Below are 20625 nucleotides of genomic sequence, written 5' to 3' on the forward strand. Positions count from 1 at the left end.
CTTAGAATTTCATAATAACGTTTTCTCTTGTTTCAATGATTTTTCTCCTCGACTTTTTTCTTTTCAATTGTTGATAAATATCATTATCATTGTTTATTCTTCAACTTATAGCTAATAGTTGTTGGCATTAAAGTCTAGCATGCCTAAATAGTTAATATTTAAATATTATTTTTTCCGAAGCTAATGATATGTTCAGGGATACAAATGTGGATAGCGGAGTATTTGAAGAAGAAAATGAGGAGCCTGAAGAGCAAGATGATTTTGAAAAAGATGAAAATGCTGATATAATACTGACCAATCACCAGAAGAAGTCAAACTTAGAAATTGAAACCGCTCCTTTAGAGGTGCCACCTCAAGAGCCAAATATACCATTCTTTACAAATATTAATAGACTTGATGATGCTGTTATTGGTAATTGGCCTCCACAAATTAAAACTACTGTTTGGAATCCAAAAAGTATTAATTTTCCAAGATAAGGTAGATATGAAAAGAACCGTGCAATTATACTCTATTAAGAGACACCAAAATTATGAAGTGGTGGAAGCCAAAAAACAGGTACCGGCTTTGAGGTGTAAAAGACATTTTAACAATGGATGCAAACGGAGGCTTCGTGCATATCAATGTAAATATAATGCATTACTTGAGATTTCTCAATATGATGGCACTCGTACATGTGTCTACCTAAGGTTGAGTCGTGATCACCCATAGTTAACCTCAAATTTGTTAGCGAATGAAATTGAAAGCCAAGTGAAAGCTGAACCTTCAATTACTACTGCAGTTTTGAGTGCCAAAATCAAAGACAAATTTTCTTATGATGTTTCATATAAGAAGAAATGGCATGCAAAACAGAAGGCCATCATAAATGTTTTTGGTGATTAGGACACATCTTATAGAGTGTTGCCTAGATTCGTTGTTGCACTTGAGAAGTATAATGGGGCAATTGTTATGTGGCAATCTAAGTTGCAAAATTCTTGTCGAGGCATTTGGAGTGTTTCATTGTGTCTTTTGGGCTTTTCCACGTTCTATAGGAGGGTTCAAGTATTGTAGACCATTTACAAGTATCGATACTACATATTTATATGGAAGATATAAAGGTAAAATGCTTATTGGAATGGAAGTTGATGCTAACAATCAACTTTTTCCACTTGCATTTGCTATTGTTAAGGAAGAATCTTTTGATAGTTGTTGATGGTTTCTTACTTGCATTAGAGAGAAGGTCACTCAAAGAAAAGGTATTTGTCTGATATCTGATCATTCTTGTAGCAACGAATGAGTTCGACTCTAGATGGCAAGAACCATGGACTTATCATTGATTTTGCTTCCGACATATATGTGGTAATTTCAATGAAAAGATTCATCATAAATAGTTGCAAATGCTTGTCTATAAAGTTGAGAGTGCACACCAATTGCAGAAGTTTGATTTCATAATTAAAGAGATAGAAAATATTATCTTGACGCTCGAAATGGTTAGATGATATACCGGTGAGGAAATGGACATTGACACATGATAGTAGTCGACATTATGGAATAATGACGATAAATTTACCTAAAGTGTTCAATTGTGTGCTAAAAGGAGCTTGAAATTTTCCTATCATAGCATGTGTGCAATTAACCTTTTATCGACTAGTTAGCTTTTTTAGCACTAGGCGAGGCTTTGCGACGGAGGCATTAGCCAAAGGAATCAGACTTCAAGGTTATTTGGCAAAAGCTAACACACATGATCTAGTCCCATTTGATAGACAAAGAAGTGCATTAGAAGTAATAACTACATCCTATGGCGAGAGAATGCAATGAGGCCATAATAAACAAGTTGTTCAACTTGATAAAGGAACATGTACATGTGGTAAATGGTAAATTTATAGGTTTCCTTGTTCCCATGTGATGGTTGTACGTGGAAGATTAGCCCTTGACAATTGGCAATACATAGAAAATTATTATTCCATTGAACATTACTTTCAAACTTGGGCGTCTCAATTCAATCCAATTCCTCATGAAATTTATTGGCCAGAGCGTAATATCCCTCAATTATTACTAGATCCTGCTTGTAGACATTCAAAAAAAGGATCGATCATAGTCTACACGAATTAAAACTGAGATGGATATTAAAGAAGGTTGAACGATAACTAGATAAGGACTTTGCAAGCAACTAGACCACGATCGAAGGACATGTTTGAAAAGGCAAAAAAGTTCAAATGTAGCTGCAGTTTAATCTACATAAAGATATTTTTTTATTGCTTTTCATTTTAATGTACAAGCTGTGATAATTTGATTTATTTTTTATTCGTTGTTCTTATATGTCAATATGTATATTTATTAAACAAATATATATACATATATATTAGATGTACCGTAAGACTTCTAAGTTATTGAAAAATTCTTGTTAAAAATAGAAAAGAAGTTATCCTGAATGATATTACAAATTAATATGTAATTCTATAAAAATTCAAGATTTTAGTTTGAATAGTTCCTTTTTTTATTATATTTTATGAACCTATTTATTTAAGGTGTAAATTGGTAAGAGCTATTCTATGAGCTTTTCACCAAAAACTAACATGAAATTCAGGCTTGTTCTTAATATTTTTGGGGCCCTAAGCAAAATAATAAATTAGGCCTTTTAAAAATTATAAAATATAATACAATAAAAAAATCATATACTAATAATTTTATTAAAATAATATGTTTTATAACATTGTTTAATAATATATTTTTCTAACAAAGTTAAAAAAAATACTTTTCATTCAATCTTCTCTTATGTCATCAACTACAAAAACACAAAAATTATAAAAATGAGTTCTCGAGCATTTTGAGATGCAAAATCATTAATAATAACATCAACATCAATATTTTCCAAAAAACTCCTTCTCGATTTTTTATTTTAAAATTAGTTACTACTAATAAAAGGGACAAAACTCAAATTATGCATGAATTTTGGTCCGATGTGTAATGTTATACATGACTATTGAGTATCTTTTTATTTTAAAATATCATATTAGTGAACTTATTAGAAAAATTGGATGGAGTTAACAATTGAACCCGGATTTTAAAACATGAAATATAAAATGATTAAATTTTAAATATACAAAAGTATAAGAATTTAAAAGCATGTTTTAAGCTATAATATATAGTAACTATTTTAGTTACACCTAGGTCACCGTTGTACAAATCCGTAGATTAGAATTTGTTTTAGATTTTATATAAAAACAATTATAAGTGGATATGGCGTGATGGTTATCACAATAAATCATAATTTTTATTTTAATGCGTCGAAAAATATAAATTTTGTATACAATTAAGAAGAAAATATCTATTCATACTATTATTATTTAAGAATTTTACTTAACTATATGATGAATCAATCCAACCTCAATTTAATTGTGAATTTATTAAAAAGATAATTATTTTATATATTGTTACTAGAGTAAAAAAACTCTGTCTAGATTGATGTCATTTATTTTTAGAGTATAACAAAATAATAATTAAAAAAACACTTGGCATTAGTTTAGATATGCTTGTTGAGTTTTTTACTCCATTAATATTGGATTGAAGTAGTCGTAAACCAACTAAAAATCAGACTAAGGCAAGTGCACTTATATTTAATAGTATAGCTATAGTGAGTAAAGATATCGTTCCCACGAAGACTAAAAGTACTAGTAATTACCGCATTTCTATTATTTAACCGAATAATTGGAGCGATTGATTGATAATTAAAATTAACTAAATTAATTAACTATGAATGCGACAAAGAAAAAAATCAGGAAAATAGTCGAGTAAACAACCAAGAAGCGAAACAATACCCAGAAAAGAATTCATCTAGATTTTCATCTGTCAATATCAATCTAAATTACACAATTTCTTCACTTAGTATCTTGATTCGTAGAAATCCCTAAATTATGCTAATATCTCTCTTCAAGAATAAGAGCAACTGGCTCTAGGTTGATTAATTGAAATTTCTTTCTAATTAAAACCCCTATTATCACATTAACTCGATTTATGAATTCCTTTATTAGATTTGACTTTAATATGGTAGATTTATGTTGTCCTGTTTCTAGGAATGGATGCAACTCTACTCAATTACGCTAGATCTACTCTTAAATAGGGTCTATTCCTGCTCTGATTTAAGCACCTCAAACATTTATCAATAATCTACAAATATCAATTAAGAATTAAGCACACATAATTGAGAACAAAATCTAAGTATTTATAGTGTAAAATAAAAATCAAAAGACAGAATTCATCATAGGGTTCATCTTTCTAGGTATTTAGAAAATTAGTTCATGCTTACAAATAAAAACATCCAAAGTACAATATAACCACAAGAAACAAAGAAATTCATAACAATCTCCATAGAAATTAAAAGGGAATCTTCAATCTTAATGGAAATCTATTTCATAATCGGCTTCAATGGTGTTTTTCGAGTTGTTTTCTTGAGTATTCTATGACGACTCCCTCCTATCTTCTTATTCTTGTCATAAATAGGTCTTAGAATACCCGAAAAATCCTGAAAATCGCGTTTTCCCGCTGTTTGGAGTGCAATTCACAAAATCAACACGGCTTGCCAAATGGTCATGTGGTAGCTCGTGTGACTCACACGGTTGTGTGTCTAGGCCGTGTGGAATGGTCCAGCCCGTGTGGCCCCTGTAACTCGCTCCGATTTTCCAATTTTCATTCATTGTTCAGCTCATTTTTCTCCATAATGCTCTCATAAGTATAAAAACATGAATTTAAATGATTAGGAGTATAAAATTCACCATTAACATCGAATAATCACCCAAAAACTTAATAAGAATGAGATTAAAGCATGTTACTTTTAGCACTTATCAAATATCCCACACTTAATCCTTTGATTGTCCTCAAGCAAAATCCTCAACCCACGATCAAGTTAACTTCTCTCAATTTATTTTTTCCATCGATAATGTCTTAGGATAGTCTACAGAAAATCATGCATTGAAAATTCACACTAAAATTACACTAAACAACACAAGCAATCCAAGTAGATAATTTTAAGTTTTAAAAACATTTGGCATCTCCCTTATCTCAATAATTACCTGAAATTCAAACTTAACAAGAAATAACATCCTCACTAAAGATTTACTCAAAGCACTCAAAGTGTTTAAGGTTCAAGTAATATGCACTCAACAGTCAAACGAGTGATATGAAACACCAATCAAGAGGCCTTTAGAAGGTTGTAATGAGACTTAGGTTAATGGTATGGAAATGGTCAGAAAAGTTTGTTATAATCGAGAGTCAAGTTGATAAGTTACCATACTAGAAAAAAAAATCAATTGTTGAAGTAAAAGAATTTACATCAACAAGAAATAAAGAATAAAAATGAGTTTTTCAACATAATATGAAACTAACGATTCACACTCAATATACTTTTTTGGTATCTTGATTTTCTTTCTTTTTTGTTTTTGTTTTTCTAGAGAACAAAGTAAAATTCAGCAATGCAAATAATGAAACATAGTCAGGTAACTAACCAAATCAAATCTTGACAAAAAGGGAGTCAATAAAATGGATAATTTATAACATAGATATGGGTTAAGGGTTAACATTAATGGGTTAGAAGAAAAAAGAAAAGATGTGGTAGGATCAACGGGGTTTATTAAGGGATAATACAACATGTAAGCTGATTAACGGTTAGGTGTGTTAAATCCTAAGTGCTTTTATCATCTCAATATATCAAATCAATAATGTGGTCTCAACATGTATAACCGAAGCAAGTTCTAGAATAATAAATCAAGTCGACATACTCACAACCAAAAATAAAATGAGCACAGAAAATATATGCTCTATAGGCTCAAAAGCTCACAAAAAATCATGGTTTTGATGTCAAATTTAGAAATTTAAAATTTTAAGATAATTTTTTTAGCTTGAGGAGATAGCCTAAAATAATAATTTCTGAAAAATGACTTATCATGCTTGACTCTTTCGTGTCTTAAAGTATAAATAAAAAAATGCACAAAAATCCACAAATTAAACCCAAACAAAATCAATAAAAAAATCTAAATTAAAAAAATTAACTTTAATGTTAGGTTCAAGAAAATTACTTAAACGCAAACAACAATTCAGAGATTTTATCGCATAAACATATAAAATCCTCCTCACACTTAAGATGTACATTGCCCTCAATGTACAAACAAATATAATCACAAAATAAGCACAATATCATAAAGGAGGGAGAAAACTGAAACTACCCTAATTTGGATGATTTCGTCAGAATAGTGAAAACTAGAATCATAGACAAATCTAAATGAAGTACATATTTCCGAGCAAACTAATAAGAAAATAGAAAAAAATAAATAAGATAAAAAGACTACAAAGTAGAAAAAACAATTGAAAAAACATAACAAAAAATGCATAATAAAATAAAATAAAACAAAATAAAAGAATAAATCCAAAAAATAAAAAAATAAATAAAGAAAATAAAAATAAGGCTTCGGGTAGGGGTAGGGAGGAACAAAAGAATAAAACGACAAAAGAAAAAAACATCTTTAAAAAGGAAAAACAAAGTATAGGGCCATGTGAGTCACACGGTCGTGTGGATAGACTGCATGGAATCATTCAGACGATGTGTGATAAAAAAAAGGTAAAAATAAGCTGAGTATCCACACGACCTAGGACACTCGTGTGTTCAGGCCGTGTGTCCCACATGGCCGTTTGTCTCACACGACCATGTCTCTTGGCCATGTGCCTCCACTCAGACCGTGTAGGTCAAAAAATAATTTTTAAAAGTTAACTCCAGTGTTCAGACGACTTGAGACACACTCTTGTGGATCACCCTAGACTATGTGGACCATTTTTTTTTCAATTTTCTTTTCTTTTCTTTTCTTTTCTAATTTTTTTAAAATAACATGATATTGAATGAATAAATAAGTAAAATAAAAACATTTGGGTTGCCTCTCGAGAAACGCTTATTTAGAGTCTAAGCTTGACTTTCCTTTTCAAGCTAACATTTAAGGTAGATCTTAGAGTCGAAGCTTCTCTCTCTCATTGTCAATATTACCACCAAAATAAAGTTTGAGGTGAAGACTGTTTATCTTGAATATGCCATAATCAGGGTGCGCTACCTCAATGGTTCTGTATAGAAATAAGTTTTGTACCACAAATGGGTTCGACCTTCTTGACTTAAGCTTCTAAGGGAACATTTGTGGATCTGACTTGTCTAGTAGCACTTTATCCCCGACTTTGAATTGGGTCGTCCTTTTTACATGCACACTATGGCGTTGCTTAGTTATTTCTTTGACCGTTCTTGGGTTCTCATCAGCCTTTGTCCGTCATTCATCTAATTCATCGAGTTGCACCATTCGCTCTCCATTCATCCCTTGATGTTTATCACCTTGAGACGAATATTGTTCGATCATGTATTCATTAGTATATTACTATAAAGAATGTCGAGCCTCGTGATTACTAACATTAATAGAATAACAAGTATCATCTCGTTCCCTTGGAACTCTAACAAAATTGCGTGCTTGAAGAGTAACTTATTCATCACCTACACTCAGCACAAGTTCACCACTACACATATCAATAACAATTTTGGCAGTGGCTAAAAATGGTCAACCTAAGATTATGGGTACCTCAATAACATCATTCATGTCCAATATAACAAAATCAACATGGAATATAAATTTATCGACTTTAACAAATACATCTTTAGTAATACTCCTAGGATACCTAATTGATCTGTCAGCTAATCGAATATTCATCCTAGTGGATTTTGGTTACCCGAAACCAAGTTGTTTGAACATTTTATAAGGCATAACATTTATACTAGCTGCTAAATCAGCCAAAGCTTTTTCAACATTTAAACTACCAATAAGACAAGGAATAGTAAAACTCTCTAGATCTTTAAGCTTGTTGGGTAGTTTCTTTTGGAGAATGACTGAGTAATCCTCATTGAGCTCTATAGTTAACAAGTCGTCTAACTTCCTTATATTTGCCAAAAACTTGATGCAGCCGTAAACCAACTAAAAATCCGACTAAGGCAAGTGCACTTATCAATTAATAGTATAGCTACAGTGAGTAAAGATATTGTTCCTATGAACACTAAAAGTACTAGTAATTACCATCTTTCTATTATTTAACTGAATAATTGGAGTGATTGATTGATAACTAAAAATAAATAAATAAATTAACTACGAACACGAAAAAGAACAAATCAGAAAAAAAATCTAGTAAACAATCAAGAAGCGAAACAATACCCAGGAAAGAATTCACCTAGATTTCATCTATCATTATCAATTTAAATTACGTAATTTCTTCACTTAGTATCTTGATCCGTGGAAAACCCTAAATTATGCTAATATCTCTCGTCAAGAATAAGAGCAACTGACTCTAGGTTGATTAATTGAAATTTATTTCTAATTAAAACCCCTATTATCGCATTAACTCAATCTATGGATTCCCCTATTAGATTTGACTCTAATCCGGTAGATTTATGTTGTCCTATTTCAAGGATTGCATGCAACTCCACTCAATTACGTTAGATCTACTCTTAAACAGGGTCTATTCCTCCTCTGTTTTAAACACATCAAACATGGATCAATAATCTAGAAATATCAAACCAATAATGAAGCACACATAATTGAGAACAAGATTTAAGCATTTGTTATGTAAAATAAAAATCAAAAAACATAATTCATTATAGGGTTCATCTCGTAGGTATTTAGAAAATTAGTTCATGCTTGTAAATAAAAACATCCAAAATACAGTATAATCACAATAAACAAAGAAATTCATAATAATCTCCAAAGAAATTAAAAGGGAATCTTCAATCTTGATGGAAATCATCGGCTTTAATGGTGTTTTTCGAGTTGTTTTCTTGAGTATTCTATGACGGCTCCCTCGTATCTTTTTATTTTTGTCATATATAGGTCTTAAAATGCCCGAAAACCTTGAAAATCACATTTTTTCGTTGTTTGGAGTGCATTTCGCGAAATCGACACGACATGCCACATGGTTTTATGGCAGCCCGTATGGCTCACACGGTTGTGTGGAATGGTCTAACCCGTGTGGTCCGTGTAACTCGCTCCGATTTTCTAGTTTTCACTCATTTTTTTGGCTCCTTTTGCTGCCAAATTCTCTCCTAAGTATAAAAACATGAATTTAAAGGATTAGGAGCATAAAATTCACCACTAACATCGAATAATCACCCAAAAATGTATTAAGAATGAGATTAAAACATGTTACTTTTAGCACTTATCATGAATAGAATAATTACCCCTTTTAGCACTTATCATGAATAGAAAAATTACCTTACTAAAAATCTATTATTTATACCAAACAATTAAAATTTAAGAATCTTTTTATATGAAATAAATATTATTTTAAAGATATTTTTATCCTTTGAGCCCCTTTTATTTTTAATGAAATAAATAATTTTTGGGCCTCTTTATCTTTAGGCCCTGGATAGTTGCACCTCGAAACAGCCCCCAGGACCGGCTCTAATGAAACTTCCTAAGTTATTTAATTTATATTTTTGTAAAAAAACTTTTTCCACATTTTGGATTTGTCTTTTTCATGGTACATTTTCAAATGTCTTAATAAACATCTTATTTTTTCTTTTATATATACTAGTATAGATGGTTTTGAGTTGTTTCAAGGATATCAATGTTTTATTTAATTTTTATATATTGTTAAAATAACTTTAAATTAGAACAAAAGAGATTACAAAAGGAAGCAAATGCGAGAAAGAAGACAAAAGGATCATTATACATTGTAAATATGTAAACGATCATTACGCTATAGAAACACAATGAATGTTATAAAGCAACATAAATATATGAGATCATTAAACAATATAAGGATCATTGTACAATGTACAAAATTTCATTAGTTGATATTTGTTGTTCATAAGATAATATAATATTTTATAGCCATCATTTTTAGATTTGATTTTACAAAAGATTTTCGAGCTTTGGTTTTACAGAGGATTTTGATAATGCAAGAAGAAGCCTAACATTCATAAGCATAAACAATCATTTTGATCTATAGTGTTACAAAAGAAAAATGTAAGGCTTTCAAAGTGTGATTGTGATGGTTACAACAAACATCTTGGAATTCCTTCATATCTGCACTAAGTAGTATTATGTGGTTAAATCGTAATACGAAAAGACAACTTGTATTAATAGATAAACCTAAACATGCCCTTACTTTAATCTAAAATGAGCAAATTGATTGAAAGACTAATATGATGTCTATTAAGTCCAATTGTGGAGATGCTTTGTCTTGAATATCAGAACAGATGACTCCCAGAAAATAGAAACATAGACGTGATTGATTGGACTAATAGTACATCGAACATTACTCAAGTATAATAAATCCTAAACTTGTTTATGGATTTATTTACTTGTGACGTTCATAGTGTGACATATTTAATCCTAAGTTAATAATGGACTATATTCTGATGTAAGTAAAAGTCCGAGTTCAAATAGATAAAGAACCGAAAGTTGATGCGTTGGTACATGACTTCTGCAATATGTAGCATCATTCATAGTAGTGGAATTCATAGCCCAACTAATGGGTAAATGATATCCTCTCATTGGCATTACATGGTTGATGAAAAGTAAATGTGGCCACGGGTTGTTGTCTTTATGATAAATGAATTTATGACTATTTGATAGTAATTGACTTTTCATGAAGGAAGATGTAATGGTTACCATAAGATAAAATAGACTCGTATTGGAAGAACAAATTTATCCCAAATAGATTAAGGATATCCTATTAGGGTAACACACTTATGATAATGTCATTGGACGAGCACTGATTAAATAGCTTTCGTAATGGTATGTAACTAGGGAGAGCTCAATCATGATACTATAGTAGAATGACTCTGTGACTAAATAATTTCATAATTAATAGGTGAAAAGCTGAAACTTAATTATGAATTATTTGAGTCTAATTATATTTGTCCAATCGGTTCTTCTACTAGCTTGCTGAAACTAGAAATAAATTGCATGTAGAACCAAATGAACAGAAATTAAAAAAATAATGAAGTTAGCCAAATGATGGCATTCACAAATGAATGTGTTTTCTCACTAAGTATAGAAATGACTTGAGAATTGATTTAAGGTTTTCAAATTATTATTTAATTAATTATAATTAAATAATTAAAGTTCAAAAATAAAAATAAAATAATTAATAATTATGAATAAATTAAATATGGAAATTAAATATATTTCCTCATAGATTCTTTTACGGTAAAGTTGTCATGACTTTAATAGAATTAGAATTGGAGTGAGAAATTTATTTAATTGGGAAACTACTTTAGTTAATTAAATTAATTAATTAATATTTATTTTGGAAATAGAAAACAAATAATAAGTTGGATGAAATTATAAAGTGCTGGATCAAAAGTCGAGGAAACACATATAATTGGACCAACTACATGAGAAGCCCAATTCCTCTCATTTTACATGTGAGAGACGACAACTGTAACGACCCATTATTAGTGGTGTCAAAAACGATAATTTCGGGACCCCAATTCTGGCAAGCGAGTCAGTAATTCATTACTTAATTAATGTTTATGAAGTCTGATGAGGCTCTTATTAAAATTTTGTTAAGTTATATTGACGTTTGGGTAGTAAATTAGTTAAAGGATTAAATTACAAAAGCTTGAAAAGTTAGTTCCAAAAGTTAATAGTGCTAAGTAGAGAGGAATTAGAGAGTTGATGGACTTAATTGGTAAATTGGCCAATGTTAAAATTAGTGGCCGGTTTTGAAGTTTGTTTTAAGTGGGTTTATGACTAAAATTACATTAAAATAAAGTAAAAATAATAAGAATAATAAAACATTATGAGGCCACTATCATCTTCTTCATTTTTCTTTCTCATTCCAACCAAAACACCATTGTTATAGCTAAGGGAGCTTCGGTTTTGTAATTTCTCATTGCATGTAAGTGATATCTTAATTGTTTCTTAATGAATTTTATGTTTTTTGTGTTAGTTGAGTTGAAATCTATCTTGTTCGGGTGTTAATTTGTAAAATTAGTAAAGTTGAGAAAGTATACACATACACTATGTTTGGTTGGGTGTATTGGATTAGCCAATACACCCCTAATCTGTGGGCCCCACTTAAGCCCCTCTTAAGCAGTTGTTTGGTTCAATGTATTGGCTAATACACCCCTAATACGTTACGGCCCTAATCCCCGAAAATTCTCGATTTCTAATCCCTGGCTCCTCCTCAGTTTACATCCGTTTTAGTTTCACGCCCTAATTTGCCCTCTGTTTCCTGGGTTTGTCTCTCCTTTATCTCCTTCATTGCTTGCTTCGCCTTCGGCCAGTAGCCCCAATTTCTTGCTTCGCCTTTATCTCCTTTCTTTGTTTTCTGTAACATACTGAAGTTTTAACCCAGAAGCCCCAAATTCTTCTCCTTTCTTTCTTTGTTTTCGGTAACAGACCCAGAAGTTTGCACCTAGTTTCAGGTATTTTTTCTTCATATAAACTATGATCATTTTCCTTGTATGCTAATTAATATCATTCATTTACTGAGTTTTTTAGCTCTTTTGGTTTTATATTGCATCATTCATTTTACTGAAGTATATAGGCTTTGTTGGTTCGTTCTAACAGGGAATTGGAAGTTGTTTCATTTTGGGTTTAAATTGTTAAAAGCATTAATTAATCAAAGGAAAAGAAGCGTTTTAAAGGGGGATTTGGGGTTGCATGTGTTCTTCTGTTGTTCTTATTGATTTGTTGTGTAAAAGAAAGCAGTTGGTGTTAATTGAAGTTATTTTATATGCATTTGATTGGTTTTATTTTGCGAGCGACTGATTTTGTTGTCATCTGTCTGGTCATTTGGTTCCACAGCTTGGACAGCTTCCGGCTTTGCAGAATTTGTAAGTCGATAGTGTAGGCCTAGTCTAATTTTGGTTGACCCCAAAATAGATAACTCATTTCTTACATGCTACCTCTCATTGTTAGAATATTGAGACATACATAAAGGAAAAACAAAACACCAGCATGATTTTGTCATCCTAGTAACCAAAACCCACTGAATGTCGAGGTATTCGGTATACCAGAGAAATAGTTGTAAACAATGATGTTCTATGCTTTTGTCATTACACAATGGTTTGCATCTGTTGTCATCTTTCCATTGGATTTGGTTACATTTTCATAGATACATGCATGGTTTATGTGCTTCTATTGAACTTCTTTTGCTAAAGATTACCATTTTTTTTTGACAGGGAGCTTTATAGTAATAACATATCTGGTATAATCCCAGAGGATCTTGGAATACTTTAACCGGGCACATTCCATCTACTCTGGGCAAGCTTCAAAAGCTTCGATTCCTGTAAGAGTACATTTTTTGAGGTTAATTTACTTAATTTCTTTGCCCTCTTGCTTTCTAGTCATGTGTATATTGCTAGCTGAACTGGATAAGTAAATTGTATCTAAGAACATAAGAACAATTAATATCCCAAAATGCTTGGCTAAAATTAAAAGGAAAAAAATAAAAGGGGTTCATTACTTTTAAGATAATGGGTTAGTTCCCCTAGGGTGGAGGGGGAAGGCTAGGTAAGCAGCTGCTAGATCACAGACGAGGGTAAAGAATTAGAAATTGACTGCAGAATGCGACACACATAAAACATAATAACATGCATCACATAGGAGAGAAAGAAGAAAAAAAAAAGGGGGGTGGCTAATGTATTTTACCTTTCTATATATATAAAAAATTGTTATGAATGATCACCAATGTCTATTTTCCACGGTTGTTGACTTTTGGGTTAGGCAAATGAGATTCAAGAAAAGGGTTTCATTCTTTTTGAGGGGATTTGGGTGCTGGTGAGGTTATATATATATATATATATATATATAACACTATATATGTGGTTCATGAGTCGTGATATAGTGGGGAATCGGGCATTGTCCCCGTGGCCAAAATCAAAACTAAATATAAAAGGAACAAAGAGAAACACACTTGCAAAATACCCTTGCCTAAACTCGAAACAGGCTTTTGCTCTGTATATACGGCATTTTGCTTCTGTTGTTCTGGTTCAGTAATTTGTTCATACAATGAGGTCGTAATATTAGTCATGTGTATATTGCTATCTGAACTGGATATCGAAATTGTATTTTTACTAAGAATGTATGTCCTTATTTATAATTTTTTCTAAACATAGTTGAAGAAGTAATTAATGCTACAATTTCTACGCTTTTTCTTCTTCTATTTTTATTATTGAAATTGTATTTTTATTTTAATATGGTGCAGTCCCAACCTCCCTTGCTTGCTTCGCCTCCGGCCACTTGTATTCACTGAGCCTCTTGTATTCATTTGAGTCACTTGTAAGTTTTTTGCAATTAAATTATTTGATTTTTATATCTTTCTCGAGATTATTTGCATGATTTTGGTGAATTTTTCGCATTCTTTTATCATGTGGTTCATGAGTAGCCTATAAAACTAGCGTGAAACATAAGAAGATTTCAGATGAATGGATCCTTTTCCTAAATATGCAGCTTACTTTATGGTAATGAAGGTGGTTTTCAACTTTTGTTGTTTATTTATCTAAATTTTGTGACCAGGGAATATTGGGTTGTAGCTTCGGCTAGGCTGTTGCTTACTCATTTTGTCGCTTCCACCTCCTCTCGGTTCAAAAGCATCACAGTTAAGAGGACACCAAATTTGTTTATGTTCTTTTTTGTATAATATGTCGTTTTAGAAATAAGTCGTTCGAGTTTATGCATCATTTAGGATATTTTTTTGATTTGAATTTTTATAATAAAATTGGATAGATGTTTTACTAAAGAAATTGAAATTGCGATTTGATTGAAAAGGACGTGTTTACATATAATCCAACATAGATTAATAAGAGAGATAAGCAAAGCATAAATTTGGGGACAAAATCTTGTGGTGATGTAAAAATGTTGGAAATGTTAGAAAAGTTTGTCAACCAAATCCAATCATTCTTGAAATTTGATTCCTTCTATTTTCCTCTCTTCAAGTCACATCTTCTTCACATTACCCATTCATTCCCCTTATTTAATTTCTTCTGCACCCATCCATTATGCTAACATCATCTCCACTCTTCTAAATTTTTAAATTTTTTAAATTTTTTAAATTTTTGTTGTAATATGGATATTAGTTGTCATACGTAAAGATATGAACATAGATGTTATTCTCTCAAGTTCTAATTTTAATATGGTGCAGTAATGGCTCGTCTGCCCTTAATTGTACAAAGTGTGAGGCGTAAAAGAATCGGTGCTGCATTGACAATTTGGTTGGAAATCTGTAGAATCGCGATTTGGTTCTTATTTAGAATGGGTGCCAGCCTTAGCCTACATACTTATAGACCAAGGATTAGGTCCTATACCGTAGATTTTTATGCACAACGGGATTATGTGAAGAGGCTTGTATATGCTAGTGACGAGACTTGTATTGAACAAGTTAGGATGAATAGAGCTGCCTTTTTTTAACTATGTGAGATGTTAGAATTGATAGGGGGATTGAAGTCGTCAAGGTTCATGCTTGTTGATGAGCAAGTAGCAATGTTTTAACATATCATCTCCCATCACCTAAAAAATCGAGTTATCAAGCATCACTTTAGGAGGTCCGGGGAAACTGTAAGCAGGGCATTTCATAGTGTTTTAAATGTCATCATACGCTACAAGATGTCTTATTTAAAAGCCGGACCCGATTCTGTACCGATTCTTCTGACACAAGGTGGAAATGGTTTAAGGTATTAGACTGAGTTTTATATATAGCTTGTACAATATTTAGTTGACTAATATGATTAATCATAGTGTTCTAACTCAATGTTTTATATCATGTGATATAGAATTGCTTAGGTGCTCTTGATGGAACCCACATCAAGATTAGGGTGCCAACAGTTGATAAACCTAGATATCGCACCCGAAAAGGTGACATAGCAACAAATATGCTAGGTGTTTGTACACCTGAGATGCAATTTGTTTATGTTCTTCCTGGTTGGGAAGGTTCAGTTGTCGATGGACGGGTGCTTCGAGATGCCATTAGTAGAAGACATGGACTAAAAGTTCCTCATGGTACAGTGTATAGTTAGAGGAATTTGAATTATTCATTAAGATCAAACTTTGTTTGCTGAATTAATCCTTTTTTAGCCAATTTATTTTATAGGTTGTTATTATCTAGTTGATGCTGGATACACAAATTGTGAGGGATTTCTTGCACCATTTAGAGGACAGCGATATCATCTGAACGAGTGGCGTCAGGGTTATCAGCCAAGTTCTCCGCAAGAGTTTTTAATATGAAACATGCCTCAAAGACGTAATGTCATTGAAAGATGCTTTGGCTTATTAAAACTTAGATGGGGAATACTTAGGAGTCCATCGTTTTATCCTGTAAGGGTGCACAATAGAATTATTATTGCATGTTGTTTGCTCCATAATTTTATTCGAACCTATATGAGTATTGATCCTATTGAAGCGGAGGTGGGAGAAGGATTACCTACTAATGTGGTGGATGACGATGAACCGAATATCACAAATATTCATCCATCGGATGCTTGGGCTACTTGGAGGATGGAACTAGCCAACCAAATGTTCGATGAATGGCAAGCATCTAGAAATTAGTTAGGTTTAGGGACAATTTGAGTTTGAATTGATTTGTTGATGTTATTTTATGTATCTAGTTTATTAAACTTTGGTGGTCTTTGATTACAATTCTGTATTGTACTAAACTTTGTTGAATTATAATTTAATTATCTTTTCATTCAGCATGTGTTATAAATTTAAATTTAGTATTGAACTAACGATATAATATTATAAATTGTTCACCTTTTGATTCATGATATTCAAAATAGTAAATAATGTTAATTTGTTTTTTTTTCTTAAGAACAATATGTCAAGTGTTCCACCAACGGGTGCTTCTTCTCAAGCTTCTCGAGGAAGCAAAAGAAAATGGGTTCCAGAAGAGGATGCAGCCTTGGTTTCTTGCATGGTGGATTTGCACAATGTAGGAACATTTAATGCTGATACCGGGTTCAAAGCCGGTTATTTGAACGAGCTAGAGAAAATGCTAGAAAAGGCTTTACCAAGAGCAATGTTGAAGGCGAGACCAAATATTGAATCTCGGATTAGGTGCCTAAAAAGGGAATGGTCAGTCGTCTACGACATGCTTAATGGTCAAAACAACAGCGGTTTTGGTTGGGACGAGCATAGGCAGCTCGTTGTTGCTGAAGATGCTGTTTGGGAATCCTATGTTAAGGTAAAATGTATTTCAAGTATTTATTTGTTTTTTTACAAAAATTATAACTAATATGATTTCCTCGTTTTTTTTAGAGTCACAAAGAAGCCTCTCAGTTCAGACATCGTTCTTTCCCTTACTACAACCAGTTTACTGCCATATACGCAAGAGATCGGGCGACTGGGAAAGACGCTCAAACAGCTGCTGATGTTCTTGAAGAAATACATGCTGAGGATGAACGTACTACAGATATGAATGAAGAGAGAAACACATTCTATGACTGCGAAGATGACGTCTCTTTAGACGACATGGATGTTTCTGGTACGGATCCGCGAGGAGATAGAGACCAAGGGGGTTCCTCATCTTCAAACAAGAGAAAGAAGAAATCTGATGCTCGTGATGATGTGTATTCTTCATTTGAGGAGGCTGCCACCTTGTTGGGGGAAAAAATCCAGGCCGTTGGCGATAAAATCAGTAGAAGTATTGCCTCCGAGGTGGTAGTTCAGCACAAGTCAGAAGAGAATATGGAAGAGAAAGCTTCAAATTTATATTCAGCCTTATGGTCAATTGAAGGTTTAACCGACGATCAGCGGTATGATGCTTTGAGTAAAATTCCCGATCATCCAAATCAAATGATCGTTTTCTTTAGTTTACCTTACATTGTCCGATTGGAATGGGTCAAGATTTCTTTCTCACCATTAAATATCAATGTTCAAACTTTTTGATGTTGTAAAACTATAGAACATATGGATTATGATGTACAATTTCATTTTCATCTAACTTTTCTTAGTATAAGTTAATTATGTTTATGCGTAAAATAATTCTCAAGTTATATTTTTATTTTAGTAAATTCATAAGAACATTTTATGAAATTATATTTAATAATAATTATTTTAAATTGTATTAAATCATATATTTTAATTAAAATATATTTAATATTAATTATTTCAAATTTTGATTATGATTTGAGTAAATTCATATAAGAATATGAATTATTAAGAATTTTATTAAATTATATACCAAAATTATAATGTATTTAATAATAATTATGTTTAAATATGATTAAATTATTTATTATTGATATTAATAATCTTATTAAAATTTAAATAACAATAACAAATTTCTCGCTAATTATAAGAATTTTATTAAATTATATATTTTAATTAAAATATATTTAATAATAATTATGTTTAAATATGATTAAAATATTTATTATCGATAATAATAATCTTATTAAAATTTAAATAACATTAACAATAATCATTTACCAAAACAATTTTACGCTAATTATAAGAAGTTAATTAAATTATATATTTTAATTAAAATATATTTAATTATAATTATGTTTAAATATGATTAAAATATTTATTCTTGATAATAATAATCTTATTAAAATTTAAATAACAATAACAATAATCATTTACCAAAATAATTTTATGCTAAGGTATTCTAGTCATTTTAGTTTTTCCATTATCTTTTTACACCTCTATTCCATTCAACCAAACACAAGATTACTATTACGCCTCTATTTCATTACATTCAACCAAACAGTGGATTAGCTATTACACCTCTAATCCAATACACCTCTAATCCAATACAGCGAACCAAACGCACCCATAATGTTTTTGAAGCTTTCTACTTGAAAGAGTTTTCCTTGAGTGCTTGACGTTGATTTTGTGTTATTTTATAGAGTAAAACTTTATAAATTTAGAAATTTGGGATTTAATTGAGTAGTTTGTATTATGAGAAAGATTTGTCATAAATCTAAGGGTGCGTTTGGTTCGCTGTATTGGATTAGAGGTGTATTGGATTAGATGTGTAATAGCAAATCAACTATTTGGTTGAATGTCATGGAATAGAGGCGTAATAGTAATCTTGTGTTTGGTTGAATGGAATAGAGGTGTAATAGCATAATGGAAAAAACTAAAATGACTAGAATACCCTTAGTATAAATTTGTTTTGGTAAATGATTATTGTTATTGTTATTTAAATTTTAATAAGATTATTATTATCAATAATAAATATTTTAATCATATTTAAACATAATTATTATTAAATATATTTTAATTAAAATATATAATTTAATAAAATTTTTAATAATTAGCGTAAATTTGTTTTGGTAAATTATTATTGTTATTGTTATTTAAATTTTAATAAGATAATTAAAATATATAATTTAATAAAATTCTTAATAATTAATATTCTTATATGAATTTACTCAAATCATAATATATGATACTGTAAAATATAAATTAACATAATTATTATTAAATATATTATAATTAAAATATATAATTTAATAAAATTCTTAATAATTAATATTCTTATATGAATTTACTCAAATCATAATATATGATACTATAAATGAAAATTTGAAATAGTTAATATTAAATATATTTTAATTAAAATATATGATTTAATAAAATTTAAAATAATTATTATTACATATAATTTAATAATTAATATTAAATTTCATAAAATTCTTGATAATAAATTTTCTTATAAGAATTTATACAATTTAAAATAATTAATATTAAATATAATTTAATAGTGATATATAATTTCATAAAATTCTTAATAATAAAATGTTCTTATATGAATTTACTAAAATCAATATATAACTTGAGAATTATATTCTGCATAAACATAATTAACTTATATTAAGAAAAGGTTAGATGAAAATGAAATTGTACATCATAATCCATATGTTATATAGTTTTACAACATCAAAAAGTTTGAACATTGATATTTAATGGTGAGAAAGAAATCTTCTGACCCATTCCAATCGGGCAACAGAAGGTAAACTAAAGAAAACGATCAGGTGAGTTGGATGATCGGGAATTTTACTTAATCTTCTATAATGTTATTAATGGGTTCAAGATGCTAGCATTATTTATTGTTATTGTTAAAGTGGTGATGCCTAATCTTTTGATGGAATTAAGAGTTAAAGAACAATTATAGGTCTTAACTCGATTAATATCAGTATAGTTGTTAATGCAGGGAATTATAAATTCAAGCGTGTTGATCTTGCTATTTAAGAGTTCAGTAAAAATTACAGATAATTTTAGACATTGTATAAAAGGAAAGTGATGAAACGTAATCCTTTGATGGAATTAAATACACATCACAACATGCTAAAATCTAAATTTAAGTTTCTGAAAATTACTGAACAACAAATAATATATGATACCTTAAAAGAGGATACTTGGAGTTACCAATGCAAGAGAATGGGTTTGATTTTACTTAAACGTGTTTATCCTCCTATTTAAAGGACATGTTGCATAAGGTAAACAGTTCTTTGTGTCTCGTTATGGCAGCTTGGGAATCCTGGGTTTGAAACAACTGGTCTAACTTCTTGGTAAGTCAGATTTTGATTGTTCAAATCATATCAGCTATTGCCACCTCTATAGCACAAATATTACTATCAGGTAGCATGTGACAATTTGCAATTCATCCAGACATAAAATTTTT

At 30.6% G+C, this 20625-nt stretch overlaps 1 protein-coding gene across 1 annotated transcript; it reads left to right on the top strand.

The window, feature by feature from the left end:
• Positions 1–16809: 16809 nt before the first annotated feature.
• Positions 16810–20516, top strand: LOC128039970 (uncharacterized protein At2g29880-like). Its single transcript, XM_052628917.1, has 3 exons — positions 16810–17175; positions 17250–17831; positions 20472–20516. The coding sequence occupies exons 1-3, from the start codon at positions 16810–16812 to the stop codon at positions 20514–20516; spliced, it is 993 nt and encodes a 330-aa protein (XP_052484877.1).
• The last annotated feature ends 109 nt before the right edge of the window (positions 20517–20625 follow it).

The sequence above is a fragment of the Gossypium raimondii genome, chromosome 3 (assembly GCF_025698545.1).
Source record: "Gossypium raimondii isolate GPD5lz chromosome 3, ASM2569854v1, whole genome shotgun sequence".
Classification (NCBI taxonomy): Eukaryota; Viridiplantae; Streptophyta; class Magnoliopsida; order Malvales; family Malvaceae; genus Gossypium; species Gossypium raimondii.